The 21,700-nt window shown below is 39.5% G+C and overlaps 1 protein-coding gene across 1 annotated transcript in view; it reads right to left on the reverse strand.

The window, feature by feature from the left end:
- The window catches only part of LOC126377340 (regulator of hypoxia-inducible factor 1-like), a 39,787-nt gene extending 26,210 nt beyond the window's left edge, over window positions 1-13,577 (reverse strand). Inside the window, exons 1-5 of the mRNA XM_050025045.1 lie at window positions 13,477-13,577; window positions 6,303-6,460; window positions 3,068-3,238; window positions 1,297-1,453; window positions 905-1,007 (exon numbers count right to left, since the gene is read on the reverse strand). Coding sequence (XP_049881002.1) covers window positions 905-1,007; window positions 1,297-1,453; window positions 3,068-3,238; window positions 6,303-6,460; window positions 13,477-13,552 — 665 coding nt within the window. The 5' untranslated portion in view covers window positions 13,553-13,577. The remainder of the gene's footprint in view (window positions 1-904; window positions 1,008-1,296; window positions 1,454-3,067; window positions 3,239-6,302; window positions 6,461-13,476) is intronic.
- Between the last annotated feature and the right edge of the window lie 8,123 nt (window positions 13,578-21,700).

Genomic DNA, 21,700 nt, shown 5'->3' on the forward strand with positions numbered 1-21,700 from the left:
CATACTTCTGCGAAAGACAACAGGCCTGAGGGTACTACGTTGGACACGAACCTCGGCTAAGGGCGTCGTCGTCTGTGAAGATTATATTAGTTAAAGAAGTGAGTAATCTAAGAATATTTTCTAAAAAAAAAAACGTCCGAACTGTGTTGTAAATATGTAAACGTGTTGTACGTGTTGTGTTGTGTTATATGCGTTGTGTTGTACGTGATGTGTTGTATGTGTTGTGTTGTATATGATGTGTTGTGTTGTATGTGTTGTTTGTGTTGTATATGACGATTCCTTAGGTGTAAGTACAAACCTTTCTGGTTTTTGTTACACTTGTTTGTTTATGTGTTTTTGTATATGTTTGTATAAATAATAAATACAAAAAAAAGACATTAAGTCATGTATAGTATAAGTTCGTTCTCTTAAATTAAAAGTTATTGTTGGAGAGAGATGTAATGTGAATGACGACATAGTGATTAAGATTGAGAAGGAAATATTTAGTTGGTTTGGACACGTAGAGCGGACGAAGGATATTAGGATTACGAAAGCGGTATACAAAACGAAGGTTAGTAGTAGGGCTGGCTGAGGAAGACCTAGAAGGACGTTGACCAAATTGGAGATGTCCTTAGAAAAGGTTCATTGCAAACTACTCTGAGCCGGCAAGCGTGTATGAAACAATTGATGAATGTGGAGGAAGCAAAAGAAGTGTGTAAGGATCGACGCAAATGGAATTCCATAGTCTCTGCTTTATTTGCATACCCCGGTGGGAAATAGGCGTGAGTTTATGTATGTATGTATTGGTAAAATAAAGAACAATATCGGTTGTATAGTTTCGTCATTACGCCCACCCATTTGTCCGGCCAAGTAGTTAATGCCATCTGCGGAAAATCTACACTAAGTCAAAAAAAAGATGCATTACCTCAAAGCCTGGAAACACTTGAAGAGACCACCCTCAGCGCTACCTCCATGTTTCAAAGCTTTCCAATTCTTCTGGACGCAGAAAGCTAACATGAATTTGTTACCTGTGAACAATATAATCCATATTTTGAATGGAAGACAAAGATTTCGCTACCTTCTTCTTTTACCTAAATAAACTTTATTATTATTATGTCCTGTGGGTTGTGAGGTGGAATACCGACCTCATAACCCCTGGAACCAGGTTTACTATCGACCCGCTAAAAGCCCCTGACATGGCTCATGTAACGACTACGTACTTACACCAGTAAATAGTAAGTTCTGTACCTATTTTACCTAGTCAATGGTCCGGAACCCTTCGTGCGCGAGTCCGCACTTGACCGGTTTTTTTCTTACCTTCACCCTTCTCGGGAGGCCAGAGGAAGTAGTGGGCTGAGCAGCCCAGGTTGACCAGCAACAGAAGCAGGATCAGTGCTCCGATGGTGTAGTCCAGAGCATCTGGTGGTATGTAGTCGTTTTGTGTCTTGCAGTAACGCACTGATAGGGATTCCACCTGAAAGGGGTTTCTTTGTAAAGTTTCATTGACATACGTACATAAGATCACGCCTATTTCCCATTGGGGTAGGCAGAAACGGAGTTTTACTAACATTCCTCAGAGGAGCTCGGTGGCGCAGCGGTTAACGCGCTCGGTCTGCGATTGTTGAAGTTAAGTAACTCTCGCAAAAGCCGGTCATAAGATGGTTAACCACAAAAAAAAGTTTTCGTCTCGAGCTCCCCCGTGTTTCGGAAGGCACGTTAAGCCGTTGGTCCCGGCTGCATTAGCAGTCGTTAATAACCATCAATCCGCACTGGGCCCGCGTAATGGTTTAAGGCCCGATCTCCCTATCTATCCATAGGGAAGGCCCGTGCCCCAGCAGTGGGGACATTAATGGGCTGGATGATGATGATGATGACTAACATTCCTGACACACCACTTTCGCTTCTTCTACTCTCATCAAAGACTTCACGCATCACCGGTTTAGAGTAACCTTGACCTTATCTTTATGGACACATTTTCCAGAATTTGGTGTAAGTAAAAAAGTTAATGACAGCCTCCGTGGTCTAGTGGTTAGAGCGTTAGGCAGGTAGATTCCCGATGGGGACATTGTCGAAATCACTTTGTGAGACTGTCCTTTGTTTGGTAAGGATTTTTCAGGCTTGCATCACCTGATTGTCCGAAAAAGTAAGATGATTCCGTGCTTCGGACGGCACGTTAAGCCGTTGGTTCCGACTATTAGCCGTAAAAACACCTCCACCAACCCGCATCGGAGCAGCGTGGTGGAGTATGCTCCATACCCCCTCCGGTTGATTGAGGGGAGGCCTGTGCCCAGCAGTGGGACGTATATAGGCCGTTTCTGTATGTAAATGAGTTAATGAGTAAGATTTTTCTTTTTTTCATATAAGTCTAGTAAACGTTTTTTTCCTGCTAGTAAAAGCCTGTAGGAAATTGCTCTAGTAATAAGGCCGCCCAAGTTGTAAGTATTCATGTGTCATAACCGATTATTAATACTAAGTTCTGTGCAATAAAGTGTATTTGATTTGATTTTTCTCTCTGTCATAAAAATCTTGATATATGCACCTAAAAAAAAAAGTGAAATAAAGAAAATATATTTTTTTATGTATCATTTTATAGTATCTAGCATTGTTTTAACATTAAAAGCTATCAATAACTTTATTGTCATGTTCAAGGTCAATTAAACATTTTCTTAATCTACATCATTTCGCAGAATGTATAATGGCTGAGGAAAAGAAACGACAAGAAACTGCAACAGCAATACATCTTTAAATTTTTTGTAGATATAAGTACATTACAAGAGGAATTTAATGCCAGACATTTTTATCATTTCGAGAATCATTATTAAGTAATAAGCTTTTTTTACATAATGTTAACTTTATATGAGCTTTAAAATTGTATTTAATATTTAACCCCATATAAGGAAAAATTTAAAAATTGATTTTTTTCTTAATCTATCTAGTATTTTGGATATCAATTCTCATCCTGCATTTGATCACAGTATTTTCGCCTCTACCACAACAACCGGTGAAGTAGTGGGAAGTGGGAAGTCACGTCAAAAAAACAATCTTCCACAAACAAGAGCTTCAAATATCAACTGAATAAAATTCTCACCTGTAACCCATATCCCTGATGAATACTTCCATTGAAGCACTCTTTCAATGCCAGCGCAGTGGCCTCACTGGCGTTGGCATGAGTCATGTTGAGTCCGCAATGCTTATCTGCGCACACACCGCGATGCAGCTTGCTGTGCTTGTAGTTCTTGTATGAGAACGTCGAGAAATTCTGGTGGAGATATAAAATATACATATATATATTTCATAAATCTTGGTGTGAAGTCGTGGTAGCCCAGTTGGCAGAAGGCTTGCCTCTCACTTTGAGGTCGCAGGTTCCAATCCAGCACAGGCCCAAACTAATGATTGTCGAATTTGTTTTCGAATTTATCTTTGGATCAGAAATGATTATCATGTGCTCAGCGGTGAAGGAAAACATCGTGAGAAAACCCATATTCCTGAGATATGCAATTTTCGGAGATTTCGGAGATTTATGACCTCACTTGTATTGGGCTTGTTTTCCCTTCGCGGGTTGGAAGGTCAGACAGGCAATCGCGTCTGTAAAAAAACTTGTCAAATCTTCAGGTTAGGTAAGCGGATCCTGTGAAAAACGGGACAATACTAGGGAGATGATGTAATGTCGTTGTGTACATCGGTACCGTCCGTCAAACTGCACAGCAATTTGTTGGCCTTTCTGGTCACTCCCCTTTATTTGTATAACAGCATTTAATTTTTATAGATACAATAAATTAAACAGTAACCTTCCAACTCGTGAAAGGAAAGCCACATACCTCTGAAACGCATTTCCCGGGGATGTGGGTTTCCTCACGATGTTTTCGTTAACCGCTGAGCACGTGATAATCACTATGCCAAACATAAGTTCGACAATGACTTCTAAAATCATTGATTTAGGCCGGTGCTGGAGTTCGAACGAGATTGGAAGAGTCAAGCGTCTTCAATTGGGCTACGTAAGAGTTACCACATAACATAGCATCACACCTCTATCCTCAAAGGGGTAGGCAGAAGTGTATAGCATACACGCCCACTCCTTGTCGATGTTGAAGTCCCATGTAACAGGAGGCGAACCTATTGCCATAGAATAAGGACTAATATTACGTATAGAAGGAGCTCGGTGGCGCAGCGGTAAACGCGCTCGGTCTGCGATTGTTGAAGTTAAGCAACTTCCGCAAAGGCCGGTCATAGGATGGGTGACCACAAAAATAAGTTTTCATCTCGAGCTCTTCCGTGCTTCGGAAAGCACGTTAAGCCGTTGGTTCCGGCTGCATTAGCAGTCGTTAATAATCAATCCGCACTGGGCCCGCGTGATGGTTTAAGACCCGATCTCCCTATCCATCCATAGGGAAGGCCCGTGCCCCAGCAGTGGGGACGTTAATGGGCTGATGATGATGATGATTACGTATAGAACGGCAACTCTCCGCTCCCCACCAGCGTTTGAGCTAGGCTTGTCTCACTCCCCTCGAACATAGTTTAGTCTTGAATCATATGGCGTCAGACGTCACACACACAGATGCGCGTGTACGATAACGTCAATGTGTGGTGTCTGTGTAAAACGAGCTTGTTTGTATGAAGTGTCCGGTGTGTGCTACTAAAAACCTTTTTTTTTTTTGACGTGACTTATTGTAGATTTGCCGCAGATTGCATTAACTACTTGGCCGGACAAATGGGGAGCGCTGAAGGCTCTCACCCGGTACAACGTTTAAGACAACAGGCCTGAGGGTGCCCAGTTGGGCGCGAACCTCGGCTCAGGGCGTCGTCTGAGAGGAAAAATATTTAAAAGAATTAATCGACCCTAGTGGGTCGATAGCGATAAGCGCTGAATGAGGGAAATCGTCGACCACGCCGGCGGGGTCGGTATCGGGGTCCTGAAGTGTTTGGTGTCGCGAGCTGATTGGCTGCCTCTATGGCTAGAGTAATCGGGTCGTCGGGATCGTATATTACGTCCTTCGGACGCCGATACTTTTCAGTACCGTCCCTAAGCGTCCCTAAGTACCGTCCCTAAGCGGGATGTATTCGGAAGTACTAAAAACCACGTGATATCAATTATCTATGATACAAACATGAATTCAAACTCATAAAGTCGAATTCAGTAGTTGAGAGCCCAACATTAAACAGCAAGTATGTTAATAAAAGTTGATTACCAGCTTAGAAGATTGATCGTTGCTACCAGCTTTCAACAAGTACTTTAGCTTGATGGCTATAAAGATTGTGTGAGCATACGACAGCGAGGTCAGATACATGTATATTCAACTTTGTAGATACTTTAGCTATCGTCATAAAATGTAAGAATAGCTTCAAAATCAAGCGCATACGAGAAACTGCCAAAGTTAAGACTATAAAAAACTTTGCGGGCTAAAAGCACGGGCACCCTGGGGGTTAAAAAGGCCACAATGAAGCCGAATCGGGAATCATCTACGAAAGCAATATTGCTATTTGACATTTGTCGACATTGCGCACTTACTTTTATGAGCACAAATTTAAATGTCAAATTGCATTATTGCTTTTCAGATGAAATGTTTTTGTTCTGTTGACATTACAACAGGATGCCGTGAGCTTTAACTTTTCAGTCCATTCAAAGTATCTGGTCAAACACCTACCTATTTACCGTGATAGCATTATACGCATAAATCTAACTTTATTTTGATGCTCCGCTTAATAAACAAAAGCTACACGCATATATTATTTTCCTTAGTAAATATAATAGTCGTTACTTGAGCCATATCTGGGATGTTCAATTGTAACCTTGACATCAGGACTGATGGGATAGGTCAATGATCTCACAACCCACACAAGAGAGGAATATCTATTATGTCTTTGATTTCCTCTCAGTCCAACAGAATATTAGACTTTGGATAGTAAAGCATCAATTTTAAATGGAATCAGAAAGACTCACAAGCAGAGACCCTAGAGAGGTCTGACGAGGTGGGTGGTTAATATGATTTCTATCCGGATGAAAGCCCTAAGTGCTCCCGATTTGTCCTACCAGGAAAATCTACAATAAGTCACATAACAAAAAACCTATGCATATCCCTTGGGGAAAACAAGTGTGATGCTATTTTGTGGTACGTTATAAAGGCTAAGGAAAATGTATAATGGATGCTAAGGACTGGAATTCTTTGCCGTCTTCTGTATTTCCGAATGCATATAACCCAAGTGCTTTCAAGGTCAGAGTGAACAAGCAACTTCTGGGCGAGCTCGCTTCATCTTAAGCCTCGTCAATGCCTTCAGCCAAGTCTGGGAGCAAAAGCAAACCCATCAAAGGTAAAAAAAAGGCTCACCTTGATGAACTGATAGAGAGGCGTGTCATCTTCCATCAGCTCCATATCAATGATGCAGTAGACGGAATTTGGTCTTCGAAGACAAAGGTCGAAGTCGTCCAGCTCCGATAAAGCTGGCATCGAGTAGTAGTCCAGAGTTGTTTCTTTGACCTCGTCATCTGTGAAGAAGGGTTTTTTTTTTAATTCTCAGCTGGTGCAAGCGACTTTGGTCGAACGGAACCGGGATTCATCTTCCTAGCATCATCTTGTTTATCACAGGGTCCGCTTACCTAACCTGAATATTTGACAGGTCCGTTTTTTACAGAAGCGACTGCCTAAATGACCTTGAAACCTGAATGGAAAACCAGCCCGATTTCAAGTTAAGTCAAATACCTCAGATACTTACCATATTTTTAGATTCGGATTTCATATAAATCGACTAGCTTTTGCCCGCGAGTTCATCCGCGTGGCGTATTATAAAAGAGAGATCTTTGTGTGTGTGTGGGAGTGCATATCAAATTTCACGCATCTAACTTATGCAGTTTAGATTTTTTCATACAATGTTTTTCCGCTAACTCCCATTTATCAAAATACAACCATAACTAAACTTTATATTTACTAAGGTATGCATGCATGCTAGATGGAAAACATCTATCTTACGCGGTTTCGATTTTTTCATACAAATGTTTTTTCCCGCTAACTCCCGTTTCCGTGGGAATTTTGCAATATCCTGTTGCAACTAAGCTTTAAGTTAACTAAGGTACCTGCATGCCAAATTTCAAGCGTCTAACTTAAGCGGTTTATATTTTTAATACAAAAGGATTTCCCGCTTATTCCCGTTCCCGCGGGAATTCCTTTCTTAGTGCACTTCTACGGTACCTAAGCTACGTCCCTTCCAAATTGCAAGTGCCTTTTGTTCTCTCTTGTTTATTCTTTTCGTTTATTTATTTGTATGTAGTCAGTGGCGGATTTACAAATTTGCCGCCAGTAGGCTATTCAATTTTTGCCGCCCCTACTGACCTCTAAAATTCAATACGCTAGTTTAGTTCACAATCAAATTAATTAGTACTTTTATTCTGTTAATAAAATTGCAACTTTCGGATTTGTATTCTATCGTCCTCATTACATCGGCTTTTTCCCGTTATTAATATGATTGTGAAGTAAGTTGTGTCAGTTTCTAGATTTTTTTACAGTAGTCGATTTAGTGTGAAGTGTATACTGTTGAGCTAAAACAGCAGCATGTAAGTACTAATTATCATAATTCATGTCATCCAAACCGTATCCGGCGACGGTGACTCCTGAATATCTATCCTGGATCGATGTTGTGGTGGGCTCTGATGTGGCTGGCGAAACCGAACTTCAACTTGAAGATCCGGTCATACGGCACACAATAAAGCTGGCCTGACGAATTGAGTGTGTGGGTTTTGATCGAGTCTTCCACATTTGGCGCTTTGCGTCGAGATCTTGTAAACGCTTCTTTTCAAATAAATTGACGCTCTTGTGAACGGCGCGGCGTCATTCCGGTCTAAGACAAACACCATCCACCCAACTAACTGTTGGTATCTCACATGCCACGAGATTGCGCTTAAGCACGTCTTTGTAACGCAGATATTGCCCACCATGTTTTCGCTTTCCGCTAGAGAGCTCGGAATAGAAAATTGCTTTCGGTAGTCTGCTGTCATCCATTCGCAAGACGTAACCGCACCATCTCAGTCGATGCTTTATGATGAGCGCTTCTATCCCGGATAGACCAGCACGACGCAAAACTTCTGTGTTAAGGCCGTTTATATACACTCGTTCACAGTGTCCTGCATAAGTTGATTGCCGATGCAGCTTGGATGTCAGGTAAACTGAGAACCGTGTTTATGTATGATGACCATAAGAGTCGTCCATTCTCATACCGGTTACGAAAGATGTCCCAGCACGAGTCGTAATTGTCGGCGCTGATATTCAAATGCTGTACGAGCTTTTCTGGTTCACCTCTCAGTTTAAATTTCAGTAGCTGCACTTTTTACGACTTCGTTAGCATATAAAAATCGCAAAAAGACACCCACTTGTTATAGTTTCCGTTAAACTCGGGTATATCAATTTTAGGCGTTGTTTTCTGGCGATTAGTGTCTCGACGTTAATTTTAGAAGCCGATTTTTCAAAAGCACTTAAGTTTATTCTTGTCTTTAGATGAACTTGCCGTTTAGTTATCTTTCATTTGGACATCAGTTGTAGGGCGTGGTGACATGAGAGATATAAATAGTTTTTCCTTGAATATCTTCTGTCGTGTTTTGTCGTATAAAGCTACCGTTTACTTGAATGACGTAGTCCATGTCAGGCGTCACGAGTGGTGCAAGTTTCCCGTGATTCATGCTAAACTCAGCCCAGTGAGCCTCCAAAGCCTCTAGACGTTTTTCTAGATAACTGAAAATCTTCTGTTGAACAGTATCCTTGGCGTAGTTGGAGGTGATTTGCTTGATGTTTCTCGAGGAGTTGATCTATGTTAGTTGCCATCGTGGCGTCAATTGTTAAAGCTTCGCTGGAAGAAGAACGTGCTAGTTACACAGTGATATGTGCGCTTTCTTAATGCAGTTGGTGAGACCCGCTTGCGGCAGGCCAAAAGCACCGATTCGCTATCACAGTCATTAACACAACATTCCACTATAGTAGCTCGAAGGACCAAACGTTATAAGGGCCAATGCTGGGTTTCGGCTTCAGCGCTCCACCTTCAGTTGTAGTTGTAGGATTTGATCGTTAACTCAAAGATTCGTTTAAGTAGGTTTATTTCTTTATTTGCGCTCGTGGCTAGTACGGTATCGTTTACGTTGAGTGACCGTTTCACCAGCGGCGTAGCGTGGGTGTCGGCCTTCCGGGGCGGAAGACAATTTTGCCGCCCTTTCATTTAGATATTTCAATTTACAAATGACCACAGATTTTTTGTTTTAAATTTAATGATGTCTATATTCGTTACGCGCGTTTTTTAAAATATGAAAAATTAAATGTATATTTTTCAATCCTTCTGAGATTTTTTCTTAATATTTTTTCCGTAAGAACCTTGTACAGATTATTAGAAAACTACAAAAAAAATTTACCAAATCGGTCAAGCCGTTTCTATGTTATGTCGTGACAACGGAAAACGGATTTCATTTTTATATACGGGTTTTTTTTGGGTTGATGAGGTTGGTAATCCACCTCACAACCCACACGATAGAAGAAGAATTTTATATAGATTATAAATTGTGAAATTTTGCCGCCCCCTAAAAACCCGCCCGGGGCGGGCCGCCCCTGCCGCCTCCACTACGCTACGCCGCCGCTGCGTTTCACACTAATAATAATCGAGTGCACAGCGCTACCAAAAGCAGAGCGTAATGTTCGGTTGAAGCCCGTACAGACGTAAGAATGTTCAGTACACTGTCCATTATACTAAAATATAAAAATTCTTGTCACTTGTTTCTTTATGTACTTACTTATATAATAATGTATTTTTTATTTCTGTAAGACAAAAAAAAATTTTAGGCCAAATTTGCCGCCCCCTAAAATCTGCCGCCCTAGGCTTCAGCCTACTCAGCCTACTGGTAAATCCGCCACTGTATGTAGTTCTGTGACAGGTATAGTCCTAGTAAACAGTTTTTCTGAAGTGATACCCACGACACAGGCATGCCTAGTGTGGATATCGCAGTGTAATAAGCATTGTTATACCGCGTCTTTTGAATAAATATTTTTGTATTTTTTTTATTAAATAATGATAATGCTTTGTTTGCTGACGGTAATAAGGTGTACTCGTAGTTTCGCGGTGCAAGCATGGCGCAACAGGTGATTGACCTTATTGTTATAAGTAGTTTAATAATGTTTATAAACTTCACATACATACATACATAAACTCACGCCCGTAATCCCTAATGGGGTGGGCAGAGCCACAAGTAATCAAAGACAACTTGCAGCCACTGTTGATGCGATGTCGTAAGCTGGATATGATAAACCTTATGGTGATAAGGGATCAGCCTGTCGCCCGTAACATTAGTCCATCATGTTAGAGGAGACACAATCTCTCTGTCGGTTTTTACGACATGCCCGGGAAGACAAGCAGCTGAACGTGTTCTATGTATTTTATTTGCTCTCAGAACAGCATAGAAGCAAAACTTCACGACTATTTTTAACTTTATTGGTCTATCAGAAAGCTGGGTGAGGTGTGGGTACTGACCTTAGATTTTCCAAAAAAAATATTTTCTTGCTGCATACTTTTTAGAGCGTGAAGATTAATCATGATCGGTTTATATTTTTTCAACTTATGTAAAGGTAATAACGAAGGCGCCTCTAGTAGTAGCGGCGCGAAGTTTGATTCCGCGCTCTGTGGAAGGGCCCAAAAAGGCCGTGACATAGATATTTCTCACGATGCCCTTCGGTTAAGCAAGGGTAATAGCATTTTGTTGGTAAAGTCATTTAAGTGATAATTACTGCGGTTTTAAAAACTAAATTGGTTTTTGTTTGTTTTGCAAAAGAGTTTATGCTCCCTCATCATCTCCCTAGAATTATCCTGTGTTCACAGAGTCCGCTTACCTAACCTAAAGATTTGACAGATACAATTTTTACAGAAGCGACTGCCTGTCTGACCTTCCAACCCGCGAAGGGAAAACCAGCCCAATACAGGATAGGTCACATACCTCCGAAACGCCACACCCGGGATTCAAACCCGAGACCTTCGGATCGTGAGCACAACGCTGAACCACTGGACCACAGAGGCCGTTTATTTGGCGTCTTATTTAGTATAAGTTACCTTTATGTAACGTGGAATTCATTTAAAAAATATTCACTGGGAATCAAACCGAGGAGTTCAGATCGAAAGTCGATCAGTCTAACTACTGAACCAGGGTACCTGTGTCGGCGACGGTAGTACACAACAAATGCAACGAACCAATGTATTAACCGGCTAAATTCCATCTGAGTCGCCGGCCGGCCGAAAGATTGCAAAACTGAGTTTCTAAGTTCTAGACACTTTAAATAGATGGGTTTTGGAATTAATACAGGGTTTGCAATGGTTAGCTATTGGCTATAGTGGTTGAAATACCACAGACTTACGGCAAATCTACAAGGTCATTTATATTAACAATGCTATAAATAATTAATTGTAGAATGCACAATTAATTATGTTTAATAACATTTCTCTTTTTTTATGAATACTTATACAATTACGATGTCAATTTGCGATGCCCTATTAGGGTTATGTACTGATATTGTTATTAAATTTAAGACCTTTTATTTAAATTCATGATGCAAAAAAACAACAAAACGAATATAAATAAAAATAAAATAAATTAATAATTAATTTGCAGGGAATTTCTTTATTTTTTTATTAATTAATTTTATTTTTTCATAATAATTAATTAATATTTATTAATTATTATTTTTTGTAATAATTCATTTTTTTGCAAATAAATAAATGAATGAACGTCATGTTGAAAAGATATGATTATAGTATGCATTTACTTATTTATTTAGGTATATATATATTGTATGTAGTGTGTATTTTTATAAACCAATATAGAAAGTACTTATATATTATGTTTATATATTTATGAAATATATATTATATTATAAGTTATTTAAATGTGGTTTGTAGGTTTAGGTTAATATTGAGTCTTATATTAGTATAAGTAATTTCTAAATAATTTGTAAACGTATGTATGTCTATCTATATAATATTATACGTTGAAAGTCTCTCTTGTCACGTAGGTCAGCTGGAAGAAATCTCTTTGTTTAGAAATAAGCTTGCCTGTACTGTTTTCTTTGTATGTTTCTTGTGTCTGTTTCATTGTGTACAAATAAATAAATAAAATAAATAAATAAATTATTTTGATGTTCACATTATTGAGTATTCTGCGCGGAAGTTGTTTGACTTTTTTTTAATCTTTATTTATTTAAGGGTTTTATCACACTGGTATGTCACCCTCATATTATTACCTAACACATAAAGAATATTAAAGTTTCCAAAGCGGCCTGAAGCTTATTTAGCAATAATAATGAAACATTACGTAAATAAAATGTACGTACAAATGTTACGTTCCCTTTTAGAGATAAGTCCACCTTCGTTAATTTATTACTGTGTACAAAACAGAGTTTAATAAAACACATAATACCGGGTTCTTACCGCGTTATAATCACGGTACTTGCAACAGTGTTGAAATATCAGGGGTCTCATATCCTTGATTTGAACGCGGTAAGAACCCGTTATTATGTGTTTTAATTATGATAATAACCGCGTAAATATAAACAATGTTTAAACATTATGTATCTATCCAGTACATGTATAACGAGAGCGAAAACGCAATTCTAGACTTCACAAACCAGTTAGTGCTAGTCTAAAGTAGGATACCTAGATTGCAACAGCCCTTAGCGTTTATAGAAATTTCTAGGATCTTGCGAAGTGAATGACATTTTTGTCATCTTTACATTACGTAAACGTGTCCGAATCATGGATAACCTTGTGGGACGTGTACTAGGCTGTTTAATTTATGTTTTGTATGTAATGTGCCTGTATTGTGGATGTGCCTATAAATAAAATGAAAAAAAAAAACACGAAGAAGTAAACGAACATCAGTCGAAATTTTTCAAAAATCTTTAATATAAATTTTGCCAATGACAATTAAATAAAAATAGACCGTCTTTTGTACCATTTATTTTATTAAACTGTTTGTATTGTATATATTTTATGTTCTACTTTATATCTACTTACTAAATGTGAGATTTTATTCAGAATAAAAAGTATTATAGTTTATCTGGACTTTTTTTAATTTTAGAACTTACTTTTAAAAACATATTTATGCGCGTTCGATTTCTAAAATGCTCTTCCTGTGACCTAAGGCGGTTACAAATGGACACAAATAGACAACACAAACAGAATTGTAGTAAGTATATAGACTACACGAGAGCTAAAAATACTACTTTTAAGCGATTCATCTGATATTGCTATTTGACATTATTTGTTGACACTACGCAGCTTTATATGCGCCAATGTCAAAATGCAATATTGCTTTATAGATTAATTGTTACCTATCGAATAAAGACTGTATCTACCCACTGCTGGCATAGGACTCCTATCTTTCACAAAAAAAAAATCAATTAAAAAAGTAATCTTTTTTTGTTATTTTCGTTTCTCTCTTTTCATGAAGACAAAATTTTGGAAATTACAAAAATATAAGGGGTACGTTACCTTTGACCTCTGTAGGGTCCGTGGTATTCTCAGCGGCAGCCACACTCAACACACAGAGCACTGCTAGCCACAACATTGTCTTGGTATACTGAATGAAAATCGCATCGGGGAAGGCTAGCTGGCAGTTATGCAACAACCATCGGCAACCGAGCAAGAGTTGGTGGTAAGGGATCTTGGCGGCTCTTGTCTGATACATTTACATGAACTCTCTCTATAAGGCCGCCTATTGTACTTATGTTTTTATTCGTATGTTTATGTCCTTTGTATACGTCGTTGTGCAATAAAGTATTATTGATTGATTGATTGAACTCTCGTCCTTACTTTTGTCTGGCCAAGTAGTTAAAGTTGCTTCTATGCTGTTCTGGGAGCATATAAAAAACATAGAACACGTTCAGCTGCTTCTCTTCCCGGGCATGTCGTAAAAACCGACAGAGGGATTGTGTCCTCTAACATGATGGACTAATGTTATGGGCGATAGGCTGATCCCTTATCACCATAAGGTTCATCATATCCATCTTTGGACTTCGTATCAACAGTGGCTGCAAGTTGTCTTTGATTACTTGTGGCTCTGCCCACCCCATTAGGGATTACGGGCGTGAGTTTATGTATGTATGTAAGTAGTTAATGCCATTTGCGGCAAACCTATAATAAATGACGTCATAAAATCTCGCCCTTACTCCCAAGGGGGTAGGCAGAGCGACAAACAAAATAAGCAGGTACATTTGGATAGTGTTCTATTAGAAAAAAGATAAGAGATGTGTGCGTCTATGAAGGAAATTATTGTACTATTATTGTATTATTGTTGCACTTAAGACCTGGTTACATGTCATTTCTGTAATAGACCAAATACACGTACAAAAACATACGTTTTATAATTATGACAACTGTTTTGAAAATTTGACCACTGTTTATAAATAATTGACTAGGTTCACTGACTGCACTTTTGCTCTTTGATTGTACATTAAACTAACTTCTAGCAAGTATAAATAATCTTATTAATAATAATATAACACTTTAGTGAAAAGAAAAAAACATAAAATAGAAACATAACAAACCGTATAAAAAAATTAATGATACAAAGGACAGCCTGTTATTATTGTCATTGGCAAGAAATAATGATAAGATTTGTGTAAAATCTTGACTGACGTTCATTTTTAATTTGTATTTTTTTCATGTTGATTTTTCTGTTTGTTATGAATATTATTTAAATGAATTTCACTGATTTATTATTTAAAGTATTTCCTGCATTTCGAAGCTAACCTACTAAATCTACTAATTAGTCGTTTTGTTGTAAAAAATGTTCATTATAGTATTTAAAAAGATGATGATAATTAATGTGACATTATTTCTCTGTGTTGGCCTCCGTAGCCAGAGATTGAGTGTCATGCTTACGATCCGGGGGTCCCGGGTTCGAACCCCGATGAGGACAAATCGCAAAAATCACTTTATAATTCCTAATTTGGTTAGGACATTGCACAATGATTACCTGACTTTCAAAATGTAAGACAATCCGTGCTTCGGAAGGCGCGTTAAGCCGTTGGTCCCGGCTACTACTTGCTGATTTAAGTACGTAGTCGTTACATGAATCACGTCAGATTTTGGCAACTCAATAATAATCCTAACCCCAGGGTTGATGGGGTTGGTGATCCACCTTACAACTCACACGATATAAGAAGATTAATGTGTGACACTATTATAACGATTCATCATATTTATCTGAAGACATCATATCTAAAGAGGTTGCAAGTTGAATTTTCGTAACTCCGGCTCTGACCACCCCTTTAAGAATCACGGTTGTGAGTTTGTTATTTATGTACATATGGAAATTTCATGCCCTCAAAAGAAAACAGTAATTCACTAGTTGTAAATATTAAGTAAAATTCGTATTTATTAATATTTACAACTCTTGTCAGTAATATCACATTTATGTTTCATTAAAATGGGTTGCCACAAGGTACGATTTTGTAATAGCAATAGCATACTTGTCGAAAGCATCGGTCAAAACTATTTATTTTACGATATCCCTTCACGCAGTAGTGTACATCTAATATAGTTTCCTAATACGTTTGCGTGTTTCTATGCTACATGCTTGGTTGATCTGGTTGCGTTAGCTAGAAACTGGGGCTATATAGGTACTTCACTTCCCATCGGTATTCTATGATCTGTGTATTCTATCAGTATCTTTTCTAGAGTTATATTTTTTTCTATCGTGTGGGTTATGAGATGGATTACCAACTCCATGAACCCTGGTGTCAGGGTTATTATTGAGCCGCCATAGGCCCCTGGTTATTTTTAAATTATTTAGGGTTCAACTGATAATCAGGAGTACTGAGAGTTTTTTGCTGAGTTGTAAACACTTTTTAGCTGTCAAAAATCAAATCAAATCAAAATCTTTATTTGTGAATACAGGTATACAAAAGGTGTTACATAAAGTTTGATTGATAATATATATATATATTATATTATTTTTTATTTTATTATATTGTATTGTTTGTTTGATTGTTTGTTTGTTTGTTTCTGTGATTTGTGTTTTGTGTTGTTATAAGTAAATCATCATCTCCCTAGCTTTAGCCCGTTTTTCACAAGGTCCGCTTGCCTAACCTGAAGATTTGACAGGTCCGGTGTTTTACAGAAGCGACTGCCTGTCTGACCTTCCAACCCGCGAAGGGAAAACCAGCCCAATACAGGTTAGGTCACGTACCTAAATGAATTTCTCGGAAATTTGGGTTCCTTCACGATGTTTTTCTTCACCGCTGAACATGTGATAATCATTTATGATCCAAACGTGAATTCGAAAACAAATTCAACAACCATTGGTTTAGGCCTGTGCTGGATTCGAACCTGTGACCTCAAAGTGAGAGGCAAGCGTTCTACCAATTGGGCTACCACGCCTGTTGTTATAGGTAAATAAATGTTAAAGGTAAAAAACCGGACCTGTAAAATCTTCAGGTTATTTAAGCGGACCCTGTGAAAAATAGTAAGGAGGTCATGAGGAATAATGAGGTTAGTCATTCTCATCACGACCCTCAGAGAATGAGAATCTTATAGCGAAATTGCAGGGAATCCTTTTCAAAGTCTAGTTAAATTCAGTCTTAAGACCAAAAGTCCGGTAAGACGAAAGTTCAACATCTCTCGACGCGGATTAAACTAAAATGTAAATGAGAAGAGCTTACCAAGAACTTGCAGGGATCATGGCGTTTTTAACGAGGTTACTTTGTTCAGATACCTGCTTAATATGATTTAACACGTTCACTGTGTATGAACCACATATGGGGCAATAAATTTGAAATTCATACGTGCATGGACCATGTGTGGGGCACATTTTTTCGCCATAGTGTCTATGTCTATGTAGGTACACAAATACCAATGTGTTTATCGAAAAATAACAGTCCACGAGAGGGGATGTTATCAAATTTTTAGTTACACAGTGAACGTGGTAATATAACAAATTCTGGTTAAGATGTAGGTCTGATAGTATTATAGTTAGCAGCTGTGGTGAGAATGTATTAGATACGAATTAACCGAGCTCAGCCGCTGGTGGGGAGCGGAGAGTTGCCGTTCTAAACATAGTATTATTCCTTATTCTCTACTTCTACTTACTGACGTACTTAACGGCCTCCATGGTCCAGTGGTTGAGCGTTGTGCTCACGATCCAGAGGTCCCGGGTTCGAATACCGGTGGGGACATAATCACAAAAATCACTTTGTGATCCCTAGTTTGGTTAAGACATTATAGGCTGGTCACCTGATTGTCCGAAAGTAAAATGATCCGTGCTTCGGAAGGCACGTTAAGCCGTTGGTCCCGGTTACTACTTACTGAAGTAAGTAGTCGTTACATGAGCCATGTCAGATGCGTTTGGCGGCTCAGTAATAACCCTAACACCAGGGTTGGTAAGGTTGGTATTCCACCTCACAACCCACACGATAAGAAGAAGACCGCAATTTTTCATTAATCCCATCTCTATTCAGCAGCAAAATTTCTAAAAAAACCGGATTTTATAAAAGTTATTGGTTCAGAATTCAAACCGATCGGATAAGTAAAAAGGTACTCTCATATTATATGGAAGCAGAAAGTTGGAAACTCATTATCAGTCATCAAGTTACAAGGATAAGCTGAGCAAAGCCGGCGGAAAGTTTCTAGCGGGCAATCTTACCAAGTTCTAATCCGTGCTTTTTCTGCCTTATCATGGGCAGCGCCGCAATCAGGGTATGTAGCCCTTACGTTACACCTGTGGTGGGGGTCCGTTTTAAGCCCGCTACATTTTTTTGACGTGACTTATTGTAGACTTGCCGCAGATGGCATTAACTGCTTGGCCGGACAAATGGGAAGCGTTGAAGGCTCTCACTCGGTACAATGTTTAAGACAACAGGCCTGCGGCTCAGAGCGTCGTCTGAGAGAAAAAATATTTGAAAGAATTAATCGACCCTAATGGGCCGATAGCGATAAGCGCTGATTGAGGGAAATAGTCGACCACGCCGGCGGGGTCGGTATCGGGGTTCTGAAGTGTTTGGTGTCGCGAGTATGTTCCGCTGAAGGCATATAACAAAAAAAATCACTTCATGCTCCCTAGCTTGGTTACCATATCGCGGTCTGGCTGCCCGGTTTTCCGAAAGATGATCCGTTTTGGAGAGCACGTTAAGCAGTCGGTCCCGGGTTCTATTTACCTGAGTAAGTACGAGTCGTTACATGAGCCATGTCAGCGGCCTTTGGCAGCACAATAGCAACCCTGACATCATCATCGAGGTTGATGTGGTGGTTTAAGAAATCACAACCATACCACACTTCGGACATTTCATACAGACAACCTTCTTTTACACAGACAGACTACACATTGACGTCTGACGCCCATACGATTGAAGACTAAAGTAAGACCGAGAGGGGTGAGGTAAACCTAGCTCAGCCGCTGGTGGGGAGAGGAGAGTTGCCGTTCTATACGTAGTACTATTCCTTATTCTATAAAAACTGTGTGTTCTATTCCAGAATGTTGCCCTTTCTTCGTCTTGTTGTGCCTCTCCATTACAGAAGGTTTGCGATCAGCTCATGGAATGTATGCCTGTACCTAGCCAAACGGAATAGCTCTTCGACTGTCGCCACCTTTGTCCACTCCTTGATGTTGTCCAACTATTATAATAAATAACCGTTTAATAATAAGTTATTCCTATTTCCCGTTGGGGTTGGGATTGGGGTATTTGACTTAACCACGATCCTGGCATGCCCCTTTCGCTTCTTCCACTCTCGTCAAAGTCTCTAATCGCGGACGTGATCTTATGTATACCATGTATGTTTGTGTATCCCTGTTTATAGTGGGGGCCCCTTTGTAGTGGGGGCCACTTTGTAGTGGGGGCCACTTTGTAGTGGGGGCCACTTTGTAGTGGGGGCGTCTTTGTAGTGGGGGCCACTTTGTAGTAGGGGTCTCTTTGTAGTGGGGGCATCTTTGTAATGGGGGCTTCTTGTAGTGCGGGCCTCTTTGTAGTGGGGGCCACTTTGTAGTGGGGGCCCATATGTATCCTGTACTTAAATGCGGCACTGATCATAGGGTCTGCAACTTTGGGATTGCAGGCTTTGCCTTTTTATAGAAAGATAGGATAGTTTTTTGCATATACGACATACGTATACTTAAATGCAGACGTTGCTACTAGCATAAGATAAAATTACTTCTGTGTATAGAACGGTAATTCTCCGCCCTGCCCCGATTCATACCGGGCGCCAACCTCACCCCCTTCGGGGTCCTACTTTAAACTAAATAGCCCTATATCGATAATGAGTAAGAGTAAGAGTATGATGCCTGTGTCTTGCTCACACTTATGCTTACGATTCTTGTATGAAGTGTCCGTTTTATGTCAGATTGCGAGCAAATAAAACAGAACTGACAATGGACTGATCACGTCACATCATTAGTTCACAAGAGATTGTCGCTCACGGCGCTAGATGGCGCACTCATTTTTTAAAAAAAATGAGTGTGTTTTATGCGCGTGTACGATAACGTCATTGTGTAGTGTCTGGTAAAACGAGGTGTTTTGTATGAAGTGTCCGGGGTGAGGCATAAGTACAGCATCTTGCAATGGTTGTAGTTTACCTTTGACTACCCTACCCTAAATAGCTTGTAAGTTGTCCATAATAAATAAATAAATAAATAAATAAATAGGAATATAGTCGTGTGTAACCATACTAATTTAATTAAACTATCTCACAAATAATAATAAATAAAATTATAAATAAGTTATTTTCAGCAGGCAGACTTTCTGAACATAATTTAGTTAATATAACGCCTGGTAAAATTTAAAAGCAAAACTTTTGTATTTTTGCTATAAAATTTCATTCAGGCGTTTCAATATCAATTAGTATGCACCATTTCCCTTCTCTACTTTCCCTTTGCGAAATATGTAGACCGAGTTAATTTGAAAAGTAATTTTATCTCCAAAAGTGTAAAGTATCTGTCTTTGTTACCCAAATTGAGTATTATTGAAGACAGCCAGCCAATGTCCTGTAAATCTGTGCTAATAAAAAGTTCAATCATTGAGGGCTAACTCATTGTAACTTATAGAATGTTGGAGATACTAATTTAATGGTAACACTTACGTCATCAAAGGGCTAGCAATGGCGGCTTATCATAGGATTTAGCATACCTGGTTTTCTTGTACCATGGTAAGCCGTATCGCTGTCTACAATGGTCGAGCCAACAGTGTTAGTGAAAATTGGGGAGTTGCAAGTTACCCGGGGAAATTACACTGATCGTTACAAGTCCAGTACCGGGGACATTTCAGGGGGGTTAAAAAGGCCACTCTAAAGCAATTCATCTAAAAAGCATTATTGCTATTTGACATTTGCGCGAGCATTTATGTGAGCGGTGGGCACGGATCGTCACGCATTGGGTGCCTCATGACGGATACAGGCGTCGTGGTAGACCTCGAAAGAGATGGCGTGACGACTTGGACACTTGCCGGAGGGACTGGCCGGAATACGCACAGGAGCGCGAAAAATGGAAAGAGGAATGGGAGGCCTTTGCCCAGCAGTGGGGTCTTGTAGGCTAGATTAGATTAGATAGACATTTTCGCGAGAGAACGCAATGCATATTGCTTTTTGAATGAATTGTGTCGATATGGCCTTTTTAACCCCTCAGTAAACTAATTAATATCGATACGTTGCTGTCTGAGCAGATTGCTACAAATCTATTATTGATGTGGTAATCCGACTAATCTGTGCAATGTCTGCTTCACGGTGCAATGGTCACCAGATGATTCAATCAAGATTGTTAGATTAGTGCATTGGTTGTGGATAATAGAGGGTGTAAGGGACACCGTAACGAGTACGCATATGCTCATGATAGTATTATAGTTAGCAGTTGTAATGCGGATTTTTAGAAAAGAAAAAACTAGAGAAAAGACCTTGATACTACATTCGTTGGGTCGACCATTATAGACGGCGATACGCTGGTCTAACAGAAAGCTCGGTGAGATGTAGGTACTTAGTTCAGCTGCTTTTCTATCCACAATTGACACACTATGGACCATTGATAACCTCATACCCGCTAGTCCTAATGGGATGTAGGCTAGCCACAAGCAATCTCCTTCTTCTATCGTGTGGGTTGTGAGGTGGATTACCAACCCCATCAACCCTGATGTCAGGGTTATTATTGAGCCGATATAGTCCCTGACATAGCTTACACTCGTGTAACGACTACGTACTTCAGTAAGTAGTAACCGGGACCAACGGCTTAACGTGCCTTCCGAAGCACAGATCATCTTACTTTTGGACAATCAGGTGATTAGCCTGTAATATCTTAACCAAACTAGGGATCACAAAGTGATTTTTGTGATTAGTCCCCATCGGGATTCGAACCCGGGACCTCCGGATTATGAGCACAATGCTCAACCACTGGACCAAGGACACAGGACAAGGAAGAGTTAATATCAAGTCGAATTTTCGAGCAGTTGTAGTTCGAGCTTTTACAGTAACATAATTCACCTAATTAATGTACTCACCATCGTCTGTACTATTGACATGTAGCTTAAGTTAGAAATTAAGATTTGTATTTGGATTTGACTTAAACATAGCTGGAGAGGAGTCTGTATTACTATACACCCCTACCTACCCCTTTGGGGATACAGGCGTGATGCTATGCTATGTAAATTAAGTACCCAAATTAGATACTTATAAGCACAACTTCAGAAACAATATTCGTACAAATACCAATTAAAATCCTATAACAACGAATTCAAACCCA

The sequence above is a fragment of the Pectinophora gossypiella genome, chromosome 23 (assembly GCF_024362695.1).
Source record: "Pectinophora gossypiella chromosome 23, ilPecGoss1.1, whole genome shotgun sequence".
NCBI classification, from domain to species: Eukaryota; Metazoa; Arthropoda; class Insecta; order Lepidoptera; family Gelechiidae; genus Pectinophora; species Pectinophora gossypiella.